The 26,334-nt window shown below is 34.9% G+C and overlaps 1 protein-coding gene across 6 annotated transcripts in view; it reads right to left on the reverse strand.

Annotated features, from left to right (window-relative positions):
* Window positions 1-26,334, reverse strand: part of LOC145246736 (sialin-like) — a 254,509-nt gene that overhangs the window by 67,465 nt on the left and 160,710 nt on the right. For all 6 annotated transcript variants that reach the window (XR_013863157.1, XR_013863158.1, XM_080108493.1 and 3 more), the window contains exons 8-11: window positions 23,937-24,086; window positions 18,457-18,589; window positions 14,158-14,308; window positions 11,178-11,268 (exon numbers count right to left, since the gene is read on the reverse strand). Coding sequence is in view for 4 of the 6 variants with exons in the window: in XM_080108493.1 (XP_079964619.1) it covers window positions 11,178-11,268; window positions 14,158-14,308; window positions 18,457-18,589; window positions 23,937-24,086 (525 nt within the window). In the remaining 2 variants the exon portion in view is untranslated. The remainder of the gene's footprint in view (window positions 1-11,177; window positions 11,269-14,157; window positions 14,309-18,456; window positions 18,590-23,936; window positions 24,087-26,334) is intronic.

Raw genomic sequence — 26,334 nt, forward strand, 5'->3', positions numbered from 1 at the left:
TGACTTCTTCGGACGAGCTATTCTTTTAGAGGTCTTAAAGTTTTAATTCCAAGACAGGTTTTTGATACAGCATTAAGCGAGTCATCGGAGTTCAAAATGGACTCAACTCTACTGACTGCGTTCTCAGTATCTGCATACTTTCGTTTAGTTTCTGCATCTCCTTCTCTGCTGCCTCTGCCCTTGCGCATAGGCATCTCACGTCTTTGACTGCACTCTCTACTGCCATGTTATTTATGTAACGACGCAGGTACAGTGTAAGGGTGGCCTCGCCCTTTCCTGACCAATCAATTTTCGTCACGAGCTTCTAAATTTTCAAAACAGATTTTCTTTGATATTAAAATATAATTTTTCCCTTGATAATAATTTAAAACAATTTCTCTTTTGTTAGTAAAATACCATATTCGTAGCATCCCCTTTTTTCTGCTCGAACGAACAAATTCTTTGGAACTAACATCAACTTTGAACTTGAAAGCAACATATTTCTTCTTACGCCATTTTAACCAACATTCCACTAAATAATTGGTTGTCAAAATAATTATTCATTTCGTTATCGTGTCTTTCACCAATTAAAAACAATTACTCATTTGTTTATCGCATTTTTGCTAACGCACACATATATTGACCTCGATATGCACTAGCACAATTAGGGCCCTGTTGTATCTGCAGAGGTGAAATCGAACCCAAGACGCCCAGTTACAAGACCGGAGTGGTCTTAGCGTCACCGCCCCCCCGCTTACATGAGAGGCAACAAGGGTTCTCAAATAGACGTCGTCTTGCCGATACTTTACAGTATCATAGAAATTACTTTGCTTAGGGGCTGAATCTTTCGGAATCAGCTACACTGATGAAATACCGAGGTTCCACTCAAGCGAAAGCGTCACACTAAGTAAACTTCTGTTTTAAATATGTATAAATATCTTTTTTTTGTGAATTTATGCTTTTGCACTCGTTATTTTGCTGGTGTTTATCATATAATATTTCTATCGCTCCCTCACATTTAAGTATAAACCTATAAACAATTTTCATTAAAAAGGTTTCTCTAAAACTTTCTCTCCCCAAAATTCTTTCCTCCACCTGAAACAAAACCATAAAAAGGGCACTCCTAAACAATGTCGATATATTTTAAAAAGTGGAGAAAATCCAGCTACTTCAATAAGAACACACCAGATTGAGATAAAATTAAAAATTACCTCAGTCCCAAAATATTTCTCTTCCGGTCGCCGAAAACAGAACCGATACTACATTTTGAATTATTTATTCGCAAAATAATAATTACAATTTAAACATTTTAAACAAATTAGGCAGTAGGCACAATACCATTCAAAAGAGTGAGAAAGTGGGTGTCGTTGGTCATTCTTTGTCATTATAACTAAAAATGTCTATCTACTCTTGGCTAGAATTGTATCATAATACTACATTTATTCCAAGGGCCGTTATTCTTAAATTTCCCAAATCATTTTTTTTTAAATTATGAAAAATAAATAAAACCGTTTATATACAATCATTCCATTAGTTTAGAATGTGGAATAAATAAAGAATAAAAAAATTTGGTTAGTAAGATCTTTCTAAATAATAAACCGCCAATTGTTTTCTGGTTTGTTTGGAACCGAAAACTCTTTGATCCAAGCACATCATTATTTTTTTTTAGCAAAGAGTTGTTTTGCAATTCTAAAAAGTGTTTTCGTCTGTTTATGTATCAACTGGAGACCAAAGACGGAAATAGAAGTCTTTGTAAATATGAGATTGTTTCGAAAATTGTTCCATGAAAATACGTTTTAGATAATTCGTTCATCAAACATGTTTATCTGATGCGTTTCTCCATATAATTACTTCCTACTTTATGTTCTTCTCAAAATTCTTTCCTGTGTACCTTGTTGCAAGATCACGTTTAACGGCAGACAGGAAGCCATTATTTAAGCCAAAAAAACAAAACCTTTTTTAAGTACAGATAAGCGATTCTGTCTCAGAATCAGGGTATCTTTTTTTTTATATTATTTTAATTTTTTAAAAGTGCAACATAGCGCGGACGCTTGTACATGTTAATGACGTCACCAGCAGGGAAATATAAAGAAAAAAAAAAGAAAAAAAAAGAGATCACATTATATGGAAATAACCTTCGTCACGGCAGTAATGAGAGATTGATGAAAAGAAATGTCGTTGTACAACAAAAAGCGAGTTAAAGTTCTTTTCTATTTTTTGTCTATTTAGTGACTGAAGTATTGGTTCCCGGACAACATTTCACTAGCGAGTCACCGCTTATCAAGGCCCAAAGGCCACTCGAGTATAAGGGTTAATGAGTGGACATAAGACAAGAGAATATTCTTTTCATTGTTTTGACTCTCGAGTATATATCCGACACAGTTACACACAGTTAATCAATTGAGAACCACATAAAAACATATGATATTAACTGATATACTCTCGAGAGTCAAAATAATGAAAAGAATATTCTCTTGTCATAGCCCTAGTAATGAGTGTCATCAGTAGTGGTGGTATTTGAATAGAATTTGATTACTATTATTAGAGGACGGCTCAACGAGAATTTGTTTATGTTGAACTTGAAAACAACCATATTATAGTCAGATGGGAAGGAAGCAGTCCCGCACTATTGTGTTCCAAAAGTGGACAGTTCTTAAAAGAACCTTTATTCATGGAATTTTCGTTTAATTTTAGGCATAAAAAGTAGAGAAAATAGTTTGCAGAGGTTGTAGCCTGATGAGTGTTTGTTGTGAATGTTTTACAGAGGGAAGACCATATATTGAATCTCAGTTGGGTATCTACGACGAGAAAAAGATTGCAGGGAGGAAAAAAGATCATCATTTACTAGATTTCGAAGCTGGTTCTGTACCCTATCAAGGCAGGAAAGGGCACTCTGAGCAACATTTTGGCTGATATAACCCCCGACCTTCTGGAGGGGTATTTTGTCACACCCGGAAATCTTTACTGAAGTACAAATAGATTCCTTGATTTATACTCGAGGTTAGTTTGTTCTCAACCCATCAGCCATGACCAGGTAGAAGTCTTAAGTAATTTGTAATTGTATTCTTAGTATCAACATACTCAAGATCGAACCTTCAACCTCCATAAGACTGTGTCCAAGAACTGATTATTGCTTAACACCTTTTTTCCATTGCACCATAGATCATTGCAGCTACTCCCGTGGATTAAATACAGACTAGCAGACCAACGGAAGAATTGATTATATAATGTTATAAATTGAATTAAAAAAAAATTTTAATGCTGCAATATTTTAAGTTATAAATTTATTATATATTTTTACTAGAATATCTTGTCCTTTTCTTTTCCAGTTTTAACAACTAGTCCTTTATGTTTTCCATGTTTAAGCTTAACCATATTACTTTTCATGCTCGCATTTTTCTATTATATATATATATATATATATATATATATATATATATATATATATAAGTGATGATTGTGTAGTCCCAACGAGAGAAAAAAATATATTTAAAAGAGTGTAGCCATCAACAATTGTGTGTTTTTCAGCCTTTTATCATATTTTTATTTTAAAATATTTTTATAACGCGTTTCAAACTTTTTTTTCGCTATCTTCAGATATTTTCGTAAAAAAGTTTTTTTTTAACTGAGAGTTTGAAATGTTATTTTTACATCTGCTGATACTAAATGTGTTCTTCAGAGTGATGAGGCCTCAGACATTCTGTCCCCAACAGTAAGGTTGGTAGTGTCCAGTCAACGTAGAGTTCAAATAGGGGCTTTTGGTTCAATTGGTGAAGGTTTTTATGGGTTTTTTATGACTTTTTTTCCCTATGTATAGTACACACTCACAATTACACACACATACATATACATACATGTACACATACATATGCATACTTATATGCACGCACGTAGGCATACATACATATACACACGCATATACACAGAAATATATGTAGGAGCAGACATATGTACGCACCCACCTACACACTTACACACGTACTCACACTCATCCACCCACTTATATATCACACATCACACCCATATTGGTTAAATTTTTTAAATTTTTTTGTCTTTCTCAATCAAAACACGCATGCATACATGTACTTAATCATTCAAACATAAGTACACGCACACACACACACACATAAGTAATATGGAGAATAGGCATATGATATATACACACACACGCACACATAATCACACACATACATATACATGCACACACACATACATAATCACACACATACATATACATGCACACACACATACACAATCACACACATACATATACATGCACACACACACATAATCACACACATACATATACATGCACACACACACACAATCACACACATACATACACACACACACATACACACACACACAATCACACACATACACACACACACACACACAATCACACACATACATACACACACACACACATATATATATATATATATATATATATATATATATGTATGTACATACACGCTCACATATACGTATGCAGGCATACACACATACACACATGCATATATATGAAACATATGCAGGGGATCACACATACACATATATCCATATACACACATACACGAATGCATTTACCCACCCATATATATATATATATATATATATATATATATATATATATATATATATATATATATATACACACACACACATATATATACAGGTGCGCATATATCCATCCAGTCCATCCATACATATATGGACACACACATACACATTCATACACCCATACCTTACAGATATGTTGGTTGAAGTTTTCTTTCTTTCCTAATCCAAGCACATATGTATACATGTATTCAGTCACCCAAATATAAGTGCACGTACACATACAAACACGATGGAGGATAGATAACAGATGATATATATACACATACACGCATACACATCCACACACACGCGGGCACACACACACACCCATATATATATATGTACACATATGTGTGTACATACACACACACACACGTATAATTTCTAATTGTTTGTTTAGTTTAGGGAAATGGTATTATACTGGATATGGATGTGCGCGCTCGTAAAAGTGTGCGCGTGCTTTATTGTGCTTGTTTTGTTTCGTGTGTGAGGGTGCACACCTACCCAAGTATGCATGCGTGTAAGTGTATTCTGTGTTTTGCCTACCTATGTATATAATTATTGAGAGATGTTTAAGGCGGGGTTGAACCTTGTTATGAAGTTTTTTTTCTTGTGTTAGTAAGTAGAAGTAATTGTCAGTTTGGAAGATGGCCATTATCTCGAATCTGCCTCCACTGCATGTATATATATGCTGTGAAACATGCAGGTGTCTATTTTCCGCGATTTTGATGTTGGATCGGTGTAGGGCTACTCTATTACTAAACAAGAGGCCACTCGAGGATAAGGGTTAAAGAGTTACAGTAAACAATTGAACAATAAAGTAATCGTTAGTAATGGAATTTCGGTAAATTTGTTAACTTATATGGAACGGCTCATCAAAAACTTGTTTACGTTAGACTTGAAGACAACCATATTGTAAGTGGTGATGCCTTTGTAAAAAAAAAAAAAGAAAAGAATTATCTTAGTGTAAACAGCTTTTTTTTTTTGTTTATGAACCTTAATACTCATTTCTGCTTAGATTTTCATAGAAAACTTATTCAAATGATATAGAATGTTTACAGTTCTAAAAGTTCCAGGGAAATTTTAGGAGTCAAACAAAAATAAAAAAATATACTGGAAGAATAAATTAAATAATTAAAAAAAAAAATCACTTCTGCATTTTAGCTTTATTTTATTTTCATCTTTGAAGGTCAAGTGGAAATAACGATTGTTTCTCTGGAAATCAACGTAGTCCTTTGTAAATAAACTGTTTGTTGTTTTAAGTTATTTAAAAAAATAATTTATTATGAAAACTGTTTAAAAATGTATTTGCCAAAAAGATTGATTGGATTCAATAAATGTTCCAATAATTAATGCTTTCTACTGTGTTATTGTGTTACTGCATTAATGTATTCGTTTTGATTTTTAGAGAACTTTACCAAAAGTCTGTAAATTTCGTGATTGTCCCCCGCCCCTTGCCCTGAATCGTGCTCTCCCAAAAATGAAAATCAAAGAAAGCTAAAATGCGAAAGAGCAAAAATAAAAATAAAGAAAATATCTGTAATGATTTTAGATAAATTTCACTACAGATCAGCTCGACAGGATTTTCATTTTAGATAATCACAAAACTTTTGTAGCAACCGCTACATACGGCCGGAACAAATCTTCGGCAGGAATATTTTCATAGCAATTACCGTTTTCAACGCCCACGAGTATCAGAACGCGTAAGCACACAACGTTGTGATTTGACCACCCGCACACATGGAACAAAGGAACTATGTTACGTTTCCGCGCGTAGTGATACAACAAACAGGCTGGCACGTTCGAGAACATGGTTATATAAGGATTTGCCGCGAAAATCAAATCAGTTTATTCATTTCCCCAAGACTGGATGTCAAGATAAATCCACCATTGGGAGGCGTTAAAATTCCTCATTTTGAATTTGCGCGCCACGCACATAAATCTTAATTCTTATCATGAAAAATTACCACATCGAATGAAAATTAATTCTTCTTTTAAACAATGTTATTTCGAACTACTGTTTTTTTATGTGATGAACACACACACATTTCGCTTACATGCTTTAATAACTATTTTTTCTCAGAAAATAATCGCATTAATTTCAAGCCACGCGTGACACTGTTCATAAGAATCAGTAATTTTAAACTCCATGCTATTCTCACGAAATCCTCATTAAGCTAAACCTGCATAATGAACACTTATTACCAGAAAACACTTACGCTGGAACGATTGGAATTGATATTCCTAACACGTAAATAAATGTTATTTCATATTAATACGGTGATTTCGAGTTCTTTGTCAAGTGTAGTTATTTTCCGGAAATATTTCTATATTTTTATTTTATGTATGTGTGGATGTGATCTGGTGACATCTTTCTATTAATGACGACCTCGTTAAATTTACCTTTAACGGTCCTGCGGATATCCCACTACTTTCGATTTCAAGAGCTTCTTGCACCTGCAACCACGATCCTAAAAATTGATAGATCCCGATTCTGAATTGGTGAACACCTTACTAATTAGTGACTTCCTGCTAGAGTACCTATAATTGGTAACCCCTCTATCGCGTGAGTCACTATACATTCAGCTGTTTTACAGATAAAGGTTAATGTGTTTGATAAATACGGCTATAATTACGCTAACACACTGGTTCTCGTAAAATCACCAAAATTAAGTGACATTTGCACAAATTCAATTTAATCTGCAAATTAATCGTCTGTACATGTACGCTAAAATAACCGAACGATGGTTGACATGTCGTAAAAGTCATCAGCAGCAATGAGAGGGGACGGTGACTAAATGGTTAACCAGCATGTATTGACAACTTAGGGGTACCAAGTTCGAATCCATTGAAACACTTTCGTTAAGGGATGTTGGCAACCTTCACATGATCTCTCCTGATGTCTGGAACACGGATGTTGACAATAGAATCATCTGATTCATACGAAATGACTAAATGATGACGCTCAATAGTTACCTCCAAAGTGCACCGCAGAATTACACCCCCGCCCCAATATGTAACATAATATAACTTGAATATAAGTTAACATTATCATAATAACTTTTGGATCAGAAGCCTAAAATCAAATATATAAAATATATGATTATTTTTTTTTCTAGTATACGAAAATAATGAAATGCGAGACTAAATCGTGTTTACATTATCGACGTCTTAACAGAAAGCTCCAATGTATTGGCCATTTTTAAGGTGTAGATATACATGTGTTTAATAAATCGGTGCTTGTTCAAAGAGAGGTGACAGATCATTTTAAAAAAAAACATTTTCTTTGTAGCAAAAACAAAATTATTTAATTATCATCTCGAAAATAGTAATATATCCAAAAATTACGAAAATTCATCGAGTAGAACAACTATTGTGTTTTTAGTAAAAATAAAAAAAAGTCTTTCGCTATAGGCTACGTATGTTGGAAGACATGTTGGATGATGTAATGTAAAATATGCACTCTGAGTTATGTCCCCTGTGTGTGAAACTTCACCGTCTACTCCAAGCATCTACGAAAAATGTAATGTTCCTCAATTTCCTGTAAAAATTACTTTTAACTGCAAATAACTTTCTAACTCGATGAATTTTCGTAATTTTTGTATATAACTACTTTAACATGCCCGAATATCTCCCACTCTGTCGTAAGGACTCTGACAGACATATGCACGAGCTTGGAGTCTATATTCGTAACACCCTCCCCTTGACTAGAGAAACAAAACTAGAATCGGACGATCAAGCCTTTATGTAATTTAGTTGCAACACAACATTAGTTACTTTTATTTTCTCTACCGCTCTCCCTCAACCCAGGACTGTACTCCAACAAACAAAATCTCTGACAGCATAGATACAACACTTTCCCTCGACACTAGCGCACAAGCTCATGTATTTGGTGACTTCAATGTCCACCACAGCAACTGACTTGGATTTTCTGCTTACACAGACGCAGCTGCTACCACAACACATAGCTTCTCTATATCTCACTCCCTATCTCAGACGGTTACATTTTCGACACGTTTCCCAGATCAGCAAGATCAACATGCCTCACTTCTAGATCTATTTCTGACAACAGTTCCCGATTATTGTGTAACGAATGCCCACAGCCCACTCGAGAACGCAGTGATAATGGTTGAAATCGCCCTAAATTCTAGAACCAAAACCGAAGAGCCACTGCTCAAAACAACGAGATATTATAAAAAAGCTGACTGGGAAGCCACCAGGGATTTACTCAGAGACGCCCCATGGCGAAATATCTTTTCACTTCCTGCTAAACAGTGCGCCAAGGAGACCATTGAATAGTTCAAAATGGCAATTGAAGAACATGTTCCCGCGCGGAAATTTTATAGTAAACCCCACTCTCCCCAATGGTTTACTTCTACTTGTGCAGCTGCCATTGCGCAAAGGCAGCATGCATACCACAGATTTAACCGACATAAGTTCAGTTCAAACAGACAGAAGTATATAGAAGTCAGAAGTAACTGTAAGAAAGAAATAGCGACAGCTAAGAGATAATTTACTGAAACCACCAAAAAACGCATCGAAGCACAGAAACTAGGAACCCGTGACTTCTGAAAAATCTACAACAGTGTAGTAAATAATGGGCAATCAACTATTCCCCCACTATCCAACAATCATGAGCTTGTTTGCTCAGCAACCGAGAAGGCTAACATGCTTGCCAGTCGGTTTGCCCCAACTCTACACTGGACCCTGCAAACCACCCCCATCCCTGACTTTTCTTTGTGGACAGACGCCACACTAGACGATTGGAAAATCATCCCTTCTCAGGTGTATGCCATCAATAAAAAATCTTGACACTTCAAAAGCATGTGGACCTAATCTCATCCCGGCTGTGCTATTAAAAGACAAAAGCTCCGCCGAAGTAGCTCCAGTTCTCTCTAAACTTTACAACAAATGCCTTAATGAATCTTGCTTTCCTGCCTGCTGGAAAACTGCTTCTGTGGTACCAGTTTTCCAGAACTCTGGCGAAAGAACCGACCCAGTAAATTACTGCCCCATTAGCCTCCTCCCACTTTTTTCCCAAAATATTTGAGTTCATAATTTACCAGGCTCTGGTCCATCACCTTACAGATACTAATCTTCTGATCAACCAACAATATGGATTTAGGCAGGCCCGTTCCACAGCAGACATCCTAACTGTAATTTCTGAACGTATATACCATTCACTGGATAAGGCAGGGGAGGGTAGAACGGTAGCTCTAGACATATCTAAGGCTTTTGACAGGGTATGGCACGAAGGTCTTCAAGAAAATCAGATCATACGGTATCACTGGAAAAATACTTAACATAATTAAATCCTTCTTAGATAAGAGAAAAATCCAGGTTGTCCTTGACGGTCGTACATCTAAAATATGATATAAATGCGGAAGTGCCTCAAGGGGTCTACCTTGTACCTCTATTACTCCTAATATTCATAAATGACCTCTCTGGCAGAATTGTTTGTGAGATGGGTATATATGTTGATGACACCACGCTCTATAACAGACACGACAGGAAAACAAATGAACACATATCTAAAGAAATGGCAGACACACTAGAGCATGTCCTCCGATCTGGAGTGGAATGGGGACAAAAATGGATGGTCACGTGAACCGACATCTTGCTGCCCAACTCCCTACATAGTACCGCTGTAGCTTATGTCCCTGATAGTAGCCCCCTACTTCAAAGTGGCAATGTGCCTTGTTTGGGGTGAAAATGTTATAAAAAAAAAATTTAAAAAATATATTTCTATTTTCGACATGACTATTTAGTAAGTAATATTGTTTTTGGTTAAAAGGACATATTTAAAATATCGATATGTCACCTTTCTTTGAATAAGCACCAATAAATCTAGCAAAAAGCAACTAACAGTCAGATTTTCATTAAATTTTTGATACTTTGTAACCTTACATTTAAAATGCAGTTTTCGTAAAAATGTAAGTGGAAATTACCAGAAAATTAAATTCCATGATAACCCCACCCCCCAAAACATCAATCATGATTTTAGATTAATTATACTACAGGTTAGCTCGACCGGATTTTCACTTCAGATAAACTGAACACCTTCAACATTTTTATAAATAGAGGTTAATGTATTTGGTAAATAGGTCTATAATTGCGTTGACATACTGGTACTTAAAGATCACCAAAATTAAGTGAGGTTTGCACAACTGTTTGGAAACAAAAATATAATAAAAAAATCCTCCTTCAAATTCAACTTAATCTACAAATAAACTGTATAGAAAAACAGTTCGTTCCACAGGAATCGCTTTCACTTAGGGATGTTGGCAACCTTCACATGGTCCCGCCCGATATCTTTTTAGAAGGAATTCTAATTAGAAAGATACCGAGGAAACGAATGCCAACACTGATAATCTGATTCATACAAAATTAATTATATTTAACAAGAAATGAAATTCTGATAAGAGTCTTAAACAGCGGGTTGTAAGTGCTTGTTTAGGGTTATGAAGACGAGGATAACCACTATCTTGGAAAAAGAAGCATGTTGGTGGCGTCCATTACCTCGACTTTGGCCGCCTAACGTAATGTATAAAAATAAAAACGCTGAAAAGAAAAGGAAAAGATGAAAATGCATTTACGTTTGGTGTTAGAGCTGTTGCCACGAGAGGTGCAAGAAATCCAGAAAGGGCACTGATACAGTTCGTGATTCCAAATAAAATTCCCGCATAACTGTAAAAAGCAAAAAACAATTAAAAGTAAAAAAAAAACAAAAAACAAAACAAAAAACAAACAAGCAACAACAAAAAAAAAAGCACGAGAACGAATTCATTCTTAAGATGCGTCCATTCAATTTGCGACAACGCTATTTCAAACAGACCAAAAAACAATACAATATTTCAAGCATTGATTTTAAATTACACTAGACCATCCGCGACCAGTTCAGTCAGTATTTGCTATATGTACGAACTAGTGGGGGTGCCCGGCGTTGTCCAAGTGTGTGTAGATGGTAAGGAACCCCGAAAAAAAGTGGTAGTAGCGAGGGGGGGGGGAACAAAACAATAGTAGTCAAACCGGGCAGAAAGAGGTGTTAAAAAAAGTGGTAGGAGGCAGGCAGGCTCGAACCCGTAACGCGAAGAAGAAAAAAATGTGAAAAAAAAAAAAAATGTGACGTCTTAGCCGATATCTCCATGGTGCGACCGGAAGTCCCGACTGTTGAAATTAAGCGTAGTCAATCCAACCAAGACAATGACTTTGCGAAAATGTCGACACACAAACCGACCCCTCCTTGTAAAAACTGTCCAGTTGAGAGTGAAGGAATCAATGTTTTTGGCCAATTTTCGATATTTGTCGTCCAAAGGATCGAGCTTTAAAACGATACTGATTTGTCGAAAGGTTTTGGCACACACACACACACACACACACACACACACACACACACACACACACACACACACACTTTACCTTTTATATATTAGAAGACTAACGAAGGTACCCGGAGGAAGAGGATAAAAACAACAGTAGGCAGTCCGGGTGGAGAGAGGTGTTAAAAAAAGTTGGTAGTAGCGGGGTTCCCAGGCGTTGCCCGGGGGGATTAAAAAATTCCCCGGGGGTGGGGGGAGACGAAACAACAGTAGGCAGTTTGGGCGGAGAGAGAAAAAATGGGAGTAAGCAGGCAGACAGGCAGGCTCGAACCCGTAATGCGAGGGAGGAAAAGAAAGTGAAGGAAACGTAACGTCTTAGCCGATGTCTCCATGTGGAGGCGTTAAAATTAAGCCTAGCCAATCTGAAAGAAAACGATGACTTGCACAAATGTCGACGAAAAAAACAAAAAAAAAACGACCCCTCCTTGTACAAAACGGCCGATTTTTTTGGGCCAACTTTTCGATATTTATATATTACTTTAATTTTAATTCATTAGTGAGATGAGTATTATTTATCAAATTTTTTTTTATTGTGGACTATTATCCTCATCTTTAAAATCAATAAATAATTCTCACCGCAATAAAGAATTCCAATTTAAATAATATATATACTATTCGGTATGGACCCAACCATGGAAGATCAGATAATAAATAAACGTGGATTTATAAGACAAAAAAAAAAAAAAAATCCAATCTTGATCGCCCTTCAGGGCCCGTGGCGCAGTTGATAGAGACGTTGAATCTCTGCGGTTTAAGGTGAGAATTCTGAAAATAGCGGTTTCAATCCTACCCTAAGCCGGCCAGAGGCTTACTTGGCCAAAAACGCGGTGAAACGGCAACAACTATGGATGGCAGTAATTGCCGCGAATGTAGTCAGGAGATTCAGAGTTCCTATCCCGTCACGGTTACCATCTGACAAAGGCCAGAGGAATAGTTGGCCAAAATGTTGTGAAACAACATCTAAGAAAGATGAGGATAATAGTCCGCAATAAAAAATAAAAAAAATTCTATATTTGTCATCGGAGGGACGGAGCTTTTTGCAGGATGTAGCAAGATTTCCCAACCAAATTCTCACAGTGCTGTTTAGGAACGAGCATTATTATGATGGAAGATGACTCATTATGTTGACTATTGACGGTTGTTATCTGGTGAACATGATAGATAGTATTGTAGAAAATATGAATGATAATTTAATAATCGAAAAGTAAAGGTTATAAACCAAGCATGGTGATATGCTTAAGTAATACTTAAGTAATAAAATTTTTTGTAAAGTTCAACCCGAATCATATTTTGACCTCTCCATTTCACGACAACGACACTTTTCACAAAGTCCTACCCAAATCGTATTTTAATCTCTCCATTTCGCGACGAATTTTCACAAAATCCGACCATTGCATCGGTCGTATGAACTTTACATTTCTGCCGAAATTAGCTTTTTTTTTTTTTTTTTTTTTTACATAGGCATCACCACTTATCAAGGCCAAGAGGCCACTCAAGGATAAGGGTTAAAGAGTGTACAGTCTTCCAATCTTATTTTACATTCGTTTTGTTCTATTTGCTCCCAACAACCCAACAGTCCTTTTATAACGTCTTTTTAAAGCAGCTAATTCATTGATATGCAAATCAATTCATATCAAAGTACACATGCATAATTTTTATTGACATCTTGTTAAAAGAATACAAAATTATGAGTTTGCAAAGAATGACAGTTCAAAGAGTCCAAGGGAACGTTCTAAGTTCTACAAACTACGACCTGCGGGCCCGGCTTGGCCCGCCAAAGTCTTTAATCCGGTCTGCGGAGCTCTTATGGAAAACGTAAAAAATATTTAAAAAAAAAAAAATAAATAAAATGTGTGAAAATATGTGGTGTTTATTCTCTTGGTTCATAAAATGATTAAAAGAATGCGCTTTTAGAGAACGAGTTTCACTAAAAAGCAAAGTTAATGAGCCGAACAATATAAAACACGTTCAGGCCAGTTTTTGGCCCGCGTATCTCTAAAAAGTCAGCAAATGTTCCCCCCACATCGTTTGAAAGCTTTAGAGACCCCTGTTCTAAGCAAACGAATGGTTAATAACAATATAGCATAAAATAAATTATAATGGTTTAAAATAGCCCTTCTACAAACCGGCAAAACCTTTGCACCAACCTGATATCAGTAGTAATTTTGACATATTGTGCTTTTTTTTTAATACTCACCTTGGCGCTATGTCAACGTGGTTAACAAAGAAACCACCTCCACTTAAGCCCATGAACAAAGCGGCGAAGAAGAGAAATGCAACAGCGACCATGGCGTTTGTGCACTTGACAAAACTTGTGCCGATCAGAAAACCGGCTGTGCCAACAAAAGCTGCGGATGAACAAAAGAGGATTCAGTCAATACTTGTCAAGATAATAAATTGAAGTACATCAAAAATAAAAAAATATATAATAAGGATTGATAAAGATATTTATTTATTTAAAAAAAATAAATTTTCAAATTTCGGATTTATGATTTTGAATTTTTTAGGTGAACACTGATAATTCGTATTATTTGGATTATTCGAACTACTGTTCTCATTTTGGTTGTTATTTTCACAACGTTTTAGTCGATGCAACCTCCGACCCTCTTAAGATATATCTTATCAAACTCGGGACGGAATTTTGCCTGTAACTCATTATTTGATTCACGGGGGTAGCATGTTCTCGTTACGTCAGCTTTAATCGGGCAGAACTCCTAATCAACTAAAGTAGCTGAACGGTCTTGCTTCAGTTCAAGTAATAAGTCTAGTATGTCGCAGTATGAACGAGTATCGTAGACGAAGCGGAAACCATAGTGTGAGGTTTATGTACCTTTCGATGTCTCTGTCAAATGTCTCTACCAGCCGGTATTTATGACTTAACCAACCAATCATAATAATGAGGAAAAAAGAGGAAATGCCCGGATGTACTTATATTCATTACATCATCTAAAATTTCCTGTGAAACTTTAGCTCTAATATTTTCTCTGTTTAGGGTCTGAACATTGAAGAATTCTGACTTATCGGGACAGGAAATTCAAATGTCATAGTATTTTCATTAGTTTCTGTTCGGTACTTTCCCTGACCTCTATAGTATCCATGTGGATCAACTGATTTAAATGTCTTTTGCATGGAAATGTGTTTCCTTTAATATCATATATGACATGTCCGGTGTTTTCGTTACGCTTTCCTCTTCTCAAAACATTCTTCTAGTCTTAAAGATTTGGAAGAAAACTGTCTCCTGGCCTATGAACTTTAGTCGTCTATGAACATTAATTCTGCTGGCGATAACCGTGACGCCGTCTTCAAGTTTGGCGTAATTCTGTAAACTGCCCAAATTTTCTGAATACTTCTTTCATTTGTGCCCACGCCTTGATTCTTCTTCAAAGCTCGTTTGAATGTATCCATAAATTTTTCTGCCATTCTGTTAGATCTTGGATGGGAAACTGGCTTTGTTACGTGCTCAATTGACAATGATTTTCAGTATCCCTTAGTTTCCAGTTAACTGCGTTTTATTGTCGCTGACTAGTCTTGGCGAGTCCAAAACGATTAAAAATGTCATTAAGTGCATTTATCGTATTTTTTGCCGTCGGATGTTTGCATTTAACATTTTCTGGTCACTTTGTGAAACTGTCTACTATGATCAAATAATATTATCAATCTGTAGGCCCTACATAGGTGATGCGCAATCGCATCTATGAGAGATCTATTTTTAGTCATGGCTTAAGTTTTATCGGAGGATCACTTGCTACTAATTAGCATCCTCTGCATTGTTTCACTGTCATTTTTACGTCCTGGTCTATCCGAACACAATACGTATAACCTCGCATTAAAGATTTCCTGTATAGGCCTTGTGGAATTCTTTGGGGATTTTCCTCTGTAGTGTAGTCGCATTTGCGTATATTTGGTTTTGGTTGTTTTACGGCATATCAATACTTTTCGAAGTTATTTTGGAAATAGTATTCATGTTGCATCCAATTATTTGGTAGAAAGTTTTTATTCTTCAAATTTTTTTGTATCTTCAATCGCTAGTTTGAAGTGTTTGGTTTGGTTGTTTTATAGTGGATTTTATCGTTTTTCCCCTGTCCTGCAGAACATGAGTGAGTTTTGCAATGGGAAGGGAAAAGGGCTATAGTATTAATATTTGGCACATTTTAAGTTAGGAAACCAGTCATGGAGTCGGAGAAAGGGTTAATGGGAAGAAAAAAAAAAAGGGGGAAAAGGTGGGTTGTTGTTTTTGTAGAACATAATTAAGTTTTGCAAAAGGAAGTAGAAAAACAACAAAAAAAACATCAATGTTAGGTGCATTTCGTCTCAGAAAGCCAATATCTTCAGACAACCTGCGTATAACAATATGCGGCCACCAATAGGAAAAAAGGTGATGCACTATTTCTCTTTTTTTTTTATCTTTCTCGTTACACCATCATTCTCTGCCGTTTTTTTTCACGTTTTCTAGCGGGATCAGAAGTTCTCTCATCGTATTGCATAACAGACTCAACAATTAACTTTCGTCTCTAAGCATTGCTATAACTGTCTCTTCGAATGGTTCCGAATATTTAGGTATCAATCTTAATAACCCATCGGCGTGACCTACCTTTTTTTGACGGTACATATTCTATTTGAAGGTTATAATTTAATAGAACTATACTTTAACATTGTAGTCGATTTGCCGTGTGCGTTGATATAACTTCTTTTTTGAACAAAAAAAATCGTCATTAACGGTTTGTGATCTTTTTTTTTTCAGAATAAACCCTCTTCCATATACAAATCTAAGAAACGTTTTTACAGCGTAAATTATTGCTAATCTCTATTTTTCAATTTTATTCTAATTTCGTTCTGCTGGCAGCAACACTCCCAAGACATGTGCTATTGGCTTTGTAGATCCATCCACGAATGTGGGAAGCAGTACAGCACCTAGACCCCCATTGCTAGCGTCCGTCGCTACAATGATTTTCTTATTGTGTTCGGAATGTGCAAATGATTGGTCTGCTACCAAATAGTTTTTGATTTTTTTAAAAACCTGTTCACATTCCTTTGAACATATCCAGCGTGTGCCCTTTTTTAATTAAATTATTTAACGGCGCTCTCATATCATATACCTCTATGATACATGCTATAGTAACTAACTAATCCCAAGAAAGCCTGCAGTTTAGCAACGTTATCCAGTGCGGGCATAATCTTAATTGCTTCAGCCTCTTTCTGGATCTACCTTTTTTTAACTGTTAATAATTTACCCTAAAAATTTTATCTTCGTTAAGAAAAACTCGCATTTTTCAGAACTCAGTTTGACTTCGTATTTTTCAATTCTCTAAAATACTGTTCTAATCTGGCCATCCTATTGCATTTCATTTTTAATCAAAATATCATCCAAATATGCGATTGCATATTCCATACCCACCGACATTGTATTCATTATTTACTGGAATAGGATTGGAGCTACCTTCAATCAAAATAGAAACGGTTAAGTTTAAAATTTCCTTTATTGTCAGGTACTTCGAAATTCTTCACCGACTTTAAGCTGAAGGTAAGCGTCAGACATATCCAGTTTTGAAAACACTCTACTATAATTTAATCTCGTGAATATCTTTTCTGGAGATAGTAAAGGATATGTATAGTCTTTCAAACAGCTATTCAGTCCATTCAAAAAGTAAGCGCATGCTCCGATTTTTCAGTTTTCTTCTCTATACTGTTGGCCACGCCCTCTCCGAGTAACCGACTTTATAAATTACGCCATTAAAAAAAAAAAACCCTCTCTAATTCCTTATTTATTTCAATTTCTAATGTCGAAAATGATACTTTTCTTTTTGATTTTAAAGATCGGTTGACATTTTCTTTTAACTCAAAATGAACTTTTGGTTTCGTGCATAGACGATTCCTTCTGAAACAAAAACGCGAGGGAATTCGCTTTTAAAATTATAATGAATTTTATGTTTGCTTCGTCTTATTTTTTCAAGGACACTAACTTTGTTACAGAATGAATTAATTCATAATTCTCATAAGTTGAACAGTACAATCAAGTTTAACCCGAAAAGATTTTGTGAACGAGGAAGTACATATATTTTCGATATATGCTTTTCCTATGAACGAAATGTTACGATTTAGTTCTCATTTGAAATTTAATTTTGTACTTGTTAGCCTTTTTTTTTTTTTACTTTTGAGTTGGTTTCGAATCCTTTCGCCGCCACTGATATGATCCCGGGAAAATGATATATATCGTTTGAAGTAACTAAACGTTCTAGCTTCAGTTTAACTAATTAATCTGGCAAGTCGCAGTCTGAACGAGTATCGTAGTCGAAGTGGAGAGGTTTGTTTACCTTTCGACGTCACTGTTAAATGTCTCTACCAGTCAGTATTTATTGCTTAACCAGCCAATCAGAACATTGCAGGAGGAAATACCCAGATGTACTTATATTCATGACATTAGTTGGCATCAAGATACACCTGGAATAACTTCTGGTTAACACAAATAACATAGAACATTTTTTTTATAAATTCTTACAGATGAATTGTAGCACAACGCGTGTATTGCGTGTATTCAAAAGATTCTTCCGTTGAATATAATCTGCAATGGAACCAATGACACAATATCCAAAGAATTGCCCAAGGTAAGGAATGGAAGACATCAGACCATTCTGAAAAGAAGAAGAAGAAAAAGAAAATTAAATGGAATGTAAACAAGAACATAGATTTTCAAAATTCGGGATGGGGTGGATGAGATGATTTCTATAATATTTTAGAGTTATTTGCAGATATATTTTGATCCAAAACTTTGCAGCAAAATCTCACCTCTTAACTGTTGAGATCCCTAGATGCCAGAAAGTCCTCTACGCTAACATTTTCTTCCTTGCTAGACTTTGGAATACCTTCCATGTTTTCAGCTTCCCTGACTGTACTAACATACAGAAGTTTAAATGTAATGTAAACAATATATACTTTTTATAAATGTTAATACTAAACTAAATTGAAATTCCAACACTTTGAAAATCACTTTGATGCCAAATTTAAAGACTTGTAATCTCATGATTTATATCATAATTTAATAATTTCCTTTAACAATTGCAAGAAACCTTCTCACTCAGCGAGTGCTGTAACTAATAACTCCCTACATGAGAGCTCATTGTTCAAAATCCTTGACTCAACATTCACAGGCAACATGAATTGGAACAAATACATTGAGGACATTGCCTAGGCTACTGCAAAGAAGGTAGGCTCCTTTTACCATGCCAGAATATTACTCACATCTGAGAGTATACTATATCTCTACATAGCCACAATTCGCCCATGTATGGCGTATTGTTACGACATTTCGGTTGGTGCAAGCACCCCCCCTCTTAAACAGGGTCCCAAAAGAGTCCCCAACTGAATAGGTCCCAAACTATCTCCACAGTGTTGCATCTCTGTGTCGGTTTTACGAGTAATTTAATGGAAGGTGCTATAACACTTAATACCCCGTGACGTACATACGCTTCATTAACCTGATGAGCAGCAAAATCTCACCCCTTCATCTTTAATAGTTTCTTTTCTCGGGCTGTTATACTTTGGAATTACCCTCCTATTTTTTGCTTCCCTGACTGTAATAATATACAGAAGTTTAAATGTAATTTGAACTGACATCTTGCTGCTCAACTTCCTTTACTTTAGACATGGTCCCAAATAGTAGTCCCTTATACTTAAGGGGCAAGTCACCTTATTTGAACAAGAGATGATAAAAGGAAACCCCAATATATATTTATCAACGTTTTTCTTGGGATAATTGAAATAAAGATAAAATAATTTTGGTTTTTCCTTTTTTGTTTCTATGACGTTGGAATACTATATAATAATAATACACACACACTAACACACACACACACACACATTATATATATATATATATATATATATATATATATATATATATATATATATATATATATATATATATATATATAATTAGTTATATTTTTTGGAAAAATGAATCCAACAGAGTGCTTTATCATAAAGAAAAATCCGAAAACAAGAGCGTATTATTTATGTTTTATTTACAGGCAGTTTAGATGAGATCAATCATCGGTACCGTCGGTTTTAAACCTGATAATTTAAATATTCATCTCAAGCTCCCTTCAGCCGATGCTCATCTGTTTTATAACTTTTTTGGGGTGGGGAATAGCATCCAAAACATTAAACGGACATTAAAAAATTTTTTTAATTTTATTATTTGGATTTTAAATCATTCACAAAACGAGAGTTAAACGTGAACTCGTAAGGTATCTATATGATTCCACTCCCGGTTATAAAACAGATGAGTATCGGCTGAAGAGAGCTTGTTATGGGTATCTAAAACGGTCCCCAATTATGATTTTTGTAACCGACGGTACCAACGACTTATCTAAACGTATATATATATATATATATATATATATATATGTCGCTATACATTTATGGGCATGTTTAGGTCAGCCAGTTGCGAGTAACTAGAGACCTCTTCAGGCGATATTGCTTGTACAAAAGTTTAGTTCATAATGAAAATTATTTAGGAATTTACAAGCAAAAAAAAAATATCAGGAAGTCATATCACGTGTCATTCAGAATAAAAAAAGATAACGACCTTTAATATATGTGGAGTAGACAGCAAAAAAGAGGCGGGAGTAAAGTATGTTTCGAAATAGAGAGAAAACAGAGGAAAATCATATAGAAAAAAAGAAAAGAAGGAAAAGATGGGAAGAGAAATAAAGAAAAAAAGTAAGAGAAGGGAAAGAGTACCAATAATAATAGTATCAATAAATAAAGATTTACATAATTATATATATATATATATATATATATATATATATATATATATATATATATACAATAATATCACTGATAATGAAGATTTACATTATATATACAATAATATCACTGATATTAAACTAAAACTAGAAAAATCACAAAACTGCAGGAATTAAAAATTACCACGATAAAAAATTTATATATGTTTCACCATCCCGGTTATCTCAAACGGTATGTCCATATATACCGATCTGTATTTGCAATTGTGTTTGAAAAATAAATGGATATACGAAGATAAAAAAAAACAAAAAAAAAAACAAAAACAAACAAACAAAAAAACAAAACCTTCTTTCGTTTGCTCATTTTTGTTCATACATCACATCAATTCAACAACTGGTTTCCTGCATTGCTATAGCATCTTTACACCCCTTCTCCTCCTCCTCCTCAACACGCATATACACATTTTATAATATATAATCATATAATATCATAAAAAATATAATTTATTCGATACACCTTAAAAAAGATATTACAATAATCACCGGTTATTACTAGGGCTATGGCAACATATTCTTTACATTGTTTGGACTCTCGAGTATATATCCGACACAGTTAGACACAGTTAATCAACCGAGAACCACATCACTCTATATAAAAGCATATAAGATATTAACAGATACACACTCGAGAGTCAAAACAATGAAAAGAATATGATGTTGTCCTAGCACTAGTTATTTCGAAAAGAAATAAAAAGGAGATAAGAAAAGATTAAAAAACAAACTCTGAACATGTTTATAAAGAGAAATATCAGATGCTAGGCTGGCCCATGAACGGCATTAGATACGCCAATTCAATCTGCATATTAAGCCAGGAACGTTCTAGTTTAAACTGAAGCATAAGTGACCGACAGACAGAGCTTTCCATGCAGATCTGAAGACGCATATAAAATTCTTACAATAGTCCAAAAACAAAGAAACATGCAAATAATATTGAAATCTAATTCCAAAACATAATGATCTATTTATTTATTTATTATTTTTTTTTATGTATCTCTTTCCAGACAAAGCATGAAGCCATTTTATACAAGCAGTTATTCCCTATAAAAAAACACAAACAATATTACTACTTTAAAGTAAAAAAAAAAAAAATAACCAACAATAAATATTAGATGGATGACTCAGAATATAACAATTCTTCTCGTGTCGGAAACATCGCTCATCGAGTGTGAGGACTAAAGGACAAAATAAAGGAAGCGAGAGTGTAACGTGGTCGTTACTTTTTAATTATGTCGCTACATATCAAACCTCAGACCTGAACGTTGTTTGAGACTTCGTAGTAAAGGAAAAAACAAAAAACACGGAAAGAAATAAAAATATGATTAGATATTTTTTGAAGTATAAATGAAAGGCATTTATTCGTGGTTCTTCCAAAATAGTGCATTTCATTATCTTTCAAGTCTTTCCATGCGCGCGCGCGCACACACACACACACACACACACACACACGCACGCGCGCGCTTTAAACCTCTTCCATATTACATGTGCTTTTTAAAAGTATCTCTCCTCTCTAACTGACACTGACCCTAGCCAACGCTTTCTTGCCCTCATTTTCTTTCACACGTCCATCTTTCCCGAGCCCACGTGATGTACTTTTTTTTTAAATTATTTTTTTTTATTCTTCTCGTAACGCTAGCACGTGCACACTTGCCAATTTGCATATGTGCTTTAAATGCGGCTGCTGTTTTTCCCGTTCATCGACACTGTTACAATAAGAACGCACCGCTTCGTTAGAGAGTTACGAGGCTGATGAACGTAAACAAAAGGTCCACTTTCCACTCTTTATTTTTATGATTTACATACTGCGACGAATATCTAATCACTTTATTAGTCTCAAGAGAGAATGGACACACCCTGTATGAATACCTGCAAAAATTCTATAATGAAACAAAGGTTATATAATTCACAACTGCACCTCTCTTGAACGTGCTTTGCTCAAGTTTAGAGGCAAGGAAAATCCAGCCCTAAATTATTGAATTGAATATAAAATTGTTCAAAGTGAATTCATTTATTTTTATTTTTTTATAAGTGACTCACCACTTATAAAGGCCTGGAGACCACTCGAGGATAAGGGTAAATGCCCACCGAGAGACCGAGGCATGGTAACCAATAGCGAAATTGGGTAGAATTTGATTATTTAAGGAGACGGCTCAACAAGAACTTGCTTGCATTGGACTTGAAGACGACTATGTTGTAGTGAGCTGGAAAGCAGGAGCGCGGTACAGAGTTTCACAGGTGGGAAGTTCTAGCAAATAATCTTGTTTATGGAATTTGCGTTGAGATTTAGGCACTGACAGAGAGTGAGGGAAACTGTTGGCAATAAGTGTAGGTAGGCGAGTGTTTGTTGTGAATGTTCTGTAGGAAGACCATAGATTGAAGCGTACTCGAACCATTGCCATGAATATAACGATAAAGTAGAGATATACTAAAACGTCTTTTCTGTGAGAAAGAAGTTGCAAGGAGGAGAATTGGACATCACTTACTAGGTTTCCAAGCAGGTTTTGAACCATGTCAAGTTAGGAAAGGGTGCTTTTAGCAGCTTGCACATGATTTAGAAAAACAATTGGCGCTTCTACACTATTGGGACTAGATTTTGTAATCGATAAATAGAGTTTTTAGATAAACACAATGGTTTCAATTGTTTTTTTTGTCAATTCTAATAAGTTACAATGGTACCTTCAAAATTGTGCAGTTGAAATTATCTGAATATTTCTGAATTATTAAAAAAGAAAACTTTAATCGTGGTAGCAGGTGAAAAATTGCCGCTATCCTGTTTAAATCGAAACGGAAAATTACCTCCCTTTTGAACTCTCCTGTGTCTTACGATCGTTTTTTTTATCAAATTCTATTTATTATTTTTTTTTAATAAATAATTTTCTACTTCATCGATTTTCGTAATTTTTTTTATATAATCATCTTAAAAATACGAGGAATACATAGATACCATTGTTTTCATGTGAAATTCAGGTTTACGATTTCCGAAATGTCGTCCTAATAGATTAGAAACACCAAACAATTATTTTAATAATTTCATTTTGCCAGTTGAAGTAAACGAATGTTTATATTATTATTATTATTATAATAATAATAATAATAATAATAATAATAATAATAATAATAATAATAATAATAATAAATTGTTACCAAATAAACATAAAAGTGATCAACTTACGGTTTTGATGTCAAAGTACAAAACTTCCTTCATGAAAAGAGGCAACACGGTCAGCAAAGTGTAGTTTGACCAATTATAGCAGAAATGGGCGACAATGACGGCCCACACGGCGCCAGATTTAAACAGTCTCGCCCATGGGACAGACGTGATCTGCAAAGGATAAAGATAAAATAAATAAACAACCACAACAAATGTAAAATGAATAAACGCGAAAGTTTTTTTGTTTTTTAATTCTATCATTTTTATACTGGGTGTCTAAAAGTCAATGAAGAATTTAGAACTTCAATAGATTCTTTATTTTTCATATCTGTCTGTAATTTTAAACACAATCTAAGTCATTGGAAAATTAAAAAAAAAATTCAAGCAATGTTTATGAAAATTAATGTTTTTTTTAAATGTAGTCTATTTTCAGCTTCGCTTTTTCCAAAATATTATTCACGACATATTGTAGAATCTCTGGATTGCGATTTAACTCCCTTATTTCATTCCTGATGCTTTCCTTCAATTCTTGCAGGGTTTTGAGGTTTGTTAATAGACTCGTTCTTTCGTCTTCAAATCAGCGCACAATGTTTCGACTTGTGTTGTAACTTGGGCTATTTCTTACATGAAAATGCCGCCGATAAGATCGTTGAGTGAAAAGAATTGATCCCCGATTTTGGTGAAACAATTCCACAACTTGCGTACATTGTTCAATGCTATACTGCATCAATTCACCACAGCTAGATCTTGAAGTTACTTTTGACTAGTTCTTGACAAGAAATGTTCTTTGTTCCGTTCATCAACTTGTTCTGTGGTGTTATGCAAGAGCCCTGCTCTAGCATTCGACCACTTGATCATTCCTTTATTGTAAATTGTACTTATTTTGTACCTATGTTTTTATGAAATGTCAGGAATTAATGTGAAAATTGTTGCCTTGAAAAAGGCTACTTAGTCTATTTTTATACCTTTTATATCCATATAAGAAAAAGAAGAATGAAAACAATGGCAGGGGTTGTTTTCATGCACAAAAAAAAAAAAAAAATTATTTCGAATTCAATGGTTTTTTTTATTTTTGTCAGTAATTGTCAAGAATAATGGAAATACTTATCAGGAAATGTCTGAAATGTTATGGCTCGAAATTTGAATATTGTTAAGTTGGATTTTAAAGATGGTAGCTGTTGACCCTTTTCGGCAAGGTTTAATTGTGGTAACTTGTGTTTTTTTTTATCTGAAAGAGAGGTTATTCATGCTCAATATGCAAATTAAAAACCTTTCTTAGCAATTTGAGGTTCAGACACATTTTCACTGGACTACATAGCAATCAGTCAGAAATATTAGAAGGACTATTGTGTTAAGAGAAATTAAGTATTTTGAGCAGCGGGTCGAGCAAAACTCTTGATTATATTACCCATACAAAGTACGTCAATCAAGTTTCTGAATTTTTGAGATGAGGGTTGATAATTTATATTATTCAGATTATTCAGACTACGGTTCTCATTTTGAGTGTTATTTTTGAGTTTCAGCGAATGTAACCTCCGACATTTTTCAAATGTGTCTTGTCGAATTCAGGGAATCTTTCAGTCGATGGTTGGTTGTTTTACGGCATATCAACCTTTTTAAGGTAATTTAATGCCGAATCTAGTGGTTTTGGAAAAAACGTTTTTAATAGAATATATATATATATATATTTTTTTTTTCAAGTCAGTTTCTATTTAACCCATAGTTGGGACCCTAACAGGTACTACTACTCCGGGTCAGAATGGTCATGGGAGCAATGGTAATTAAGAGGTGGTTCCACACTCCCCAAAACCCGCAAGCTTGAGCCTCACCATCGGATATAGTTTAAGGTCATATCCAGGACCTTTTCAGTCGATAAAATTCAATACTAAATGAAACTCTTCTTCTAGAGGGTGAAGGTTCAATCCTCAATGAGAGCGACACTCAAAAATGCAATTGTGAATTACTTCGGATTCTACCCAATAATTGCTGACGGAACGACAACATACTACCCCAATGGGAAAGGGTTCCGTTTAAAATTCCATGCATATTCCTGAGTTTGACAGAAAAATATTCGAGTTCTACAAGATACATCTGACGAAGGTTAGAGTTTACATCGTTGTGAAAATAACATTCCAGATTATAACAGTGATGCAACTAACCCAAATTATCAATCATCATCTAAAAATTCAGAAATATAAAATCAATGAGCGGGTTATAAATTTCGATAAAATAAGGAGCTGAGGCGAAACTTGGGTAAGAGTGCTGGGAAATTAGGAAAAATCCCTAACAAATCAAGTGATGCTTTTGAGCCATCAAGACTTAGAGAGTAAAGGATATGATCAATGTTTAGTCACGATTATTATTTTTTTTTGGATAATAACTAGCGGGACTCGTGGAAATTCCACAACGTCATCTTTCA

Source organism: Euprymna scolopes, chromosome 24 (genome assembly GCF_053919585.1).
Source record: "Euprymna scolopes isolate OS-2025 chromosome 24, ASM5391958v1, whole genome shotgun sequence".
NCBI lineage: Eukaryota > Metazoa > Mollusca > Cephalopoda > Sepiida > Sepiolidae > Euprymna > Euprymna scolopes.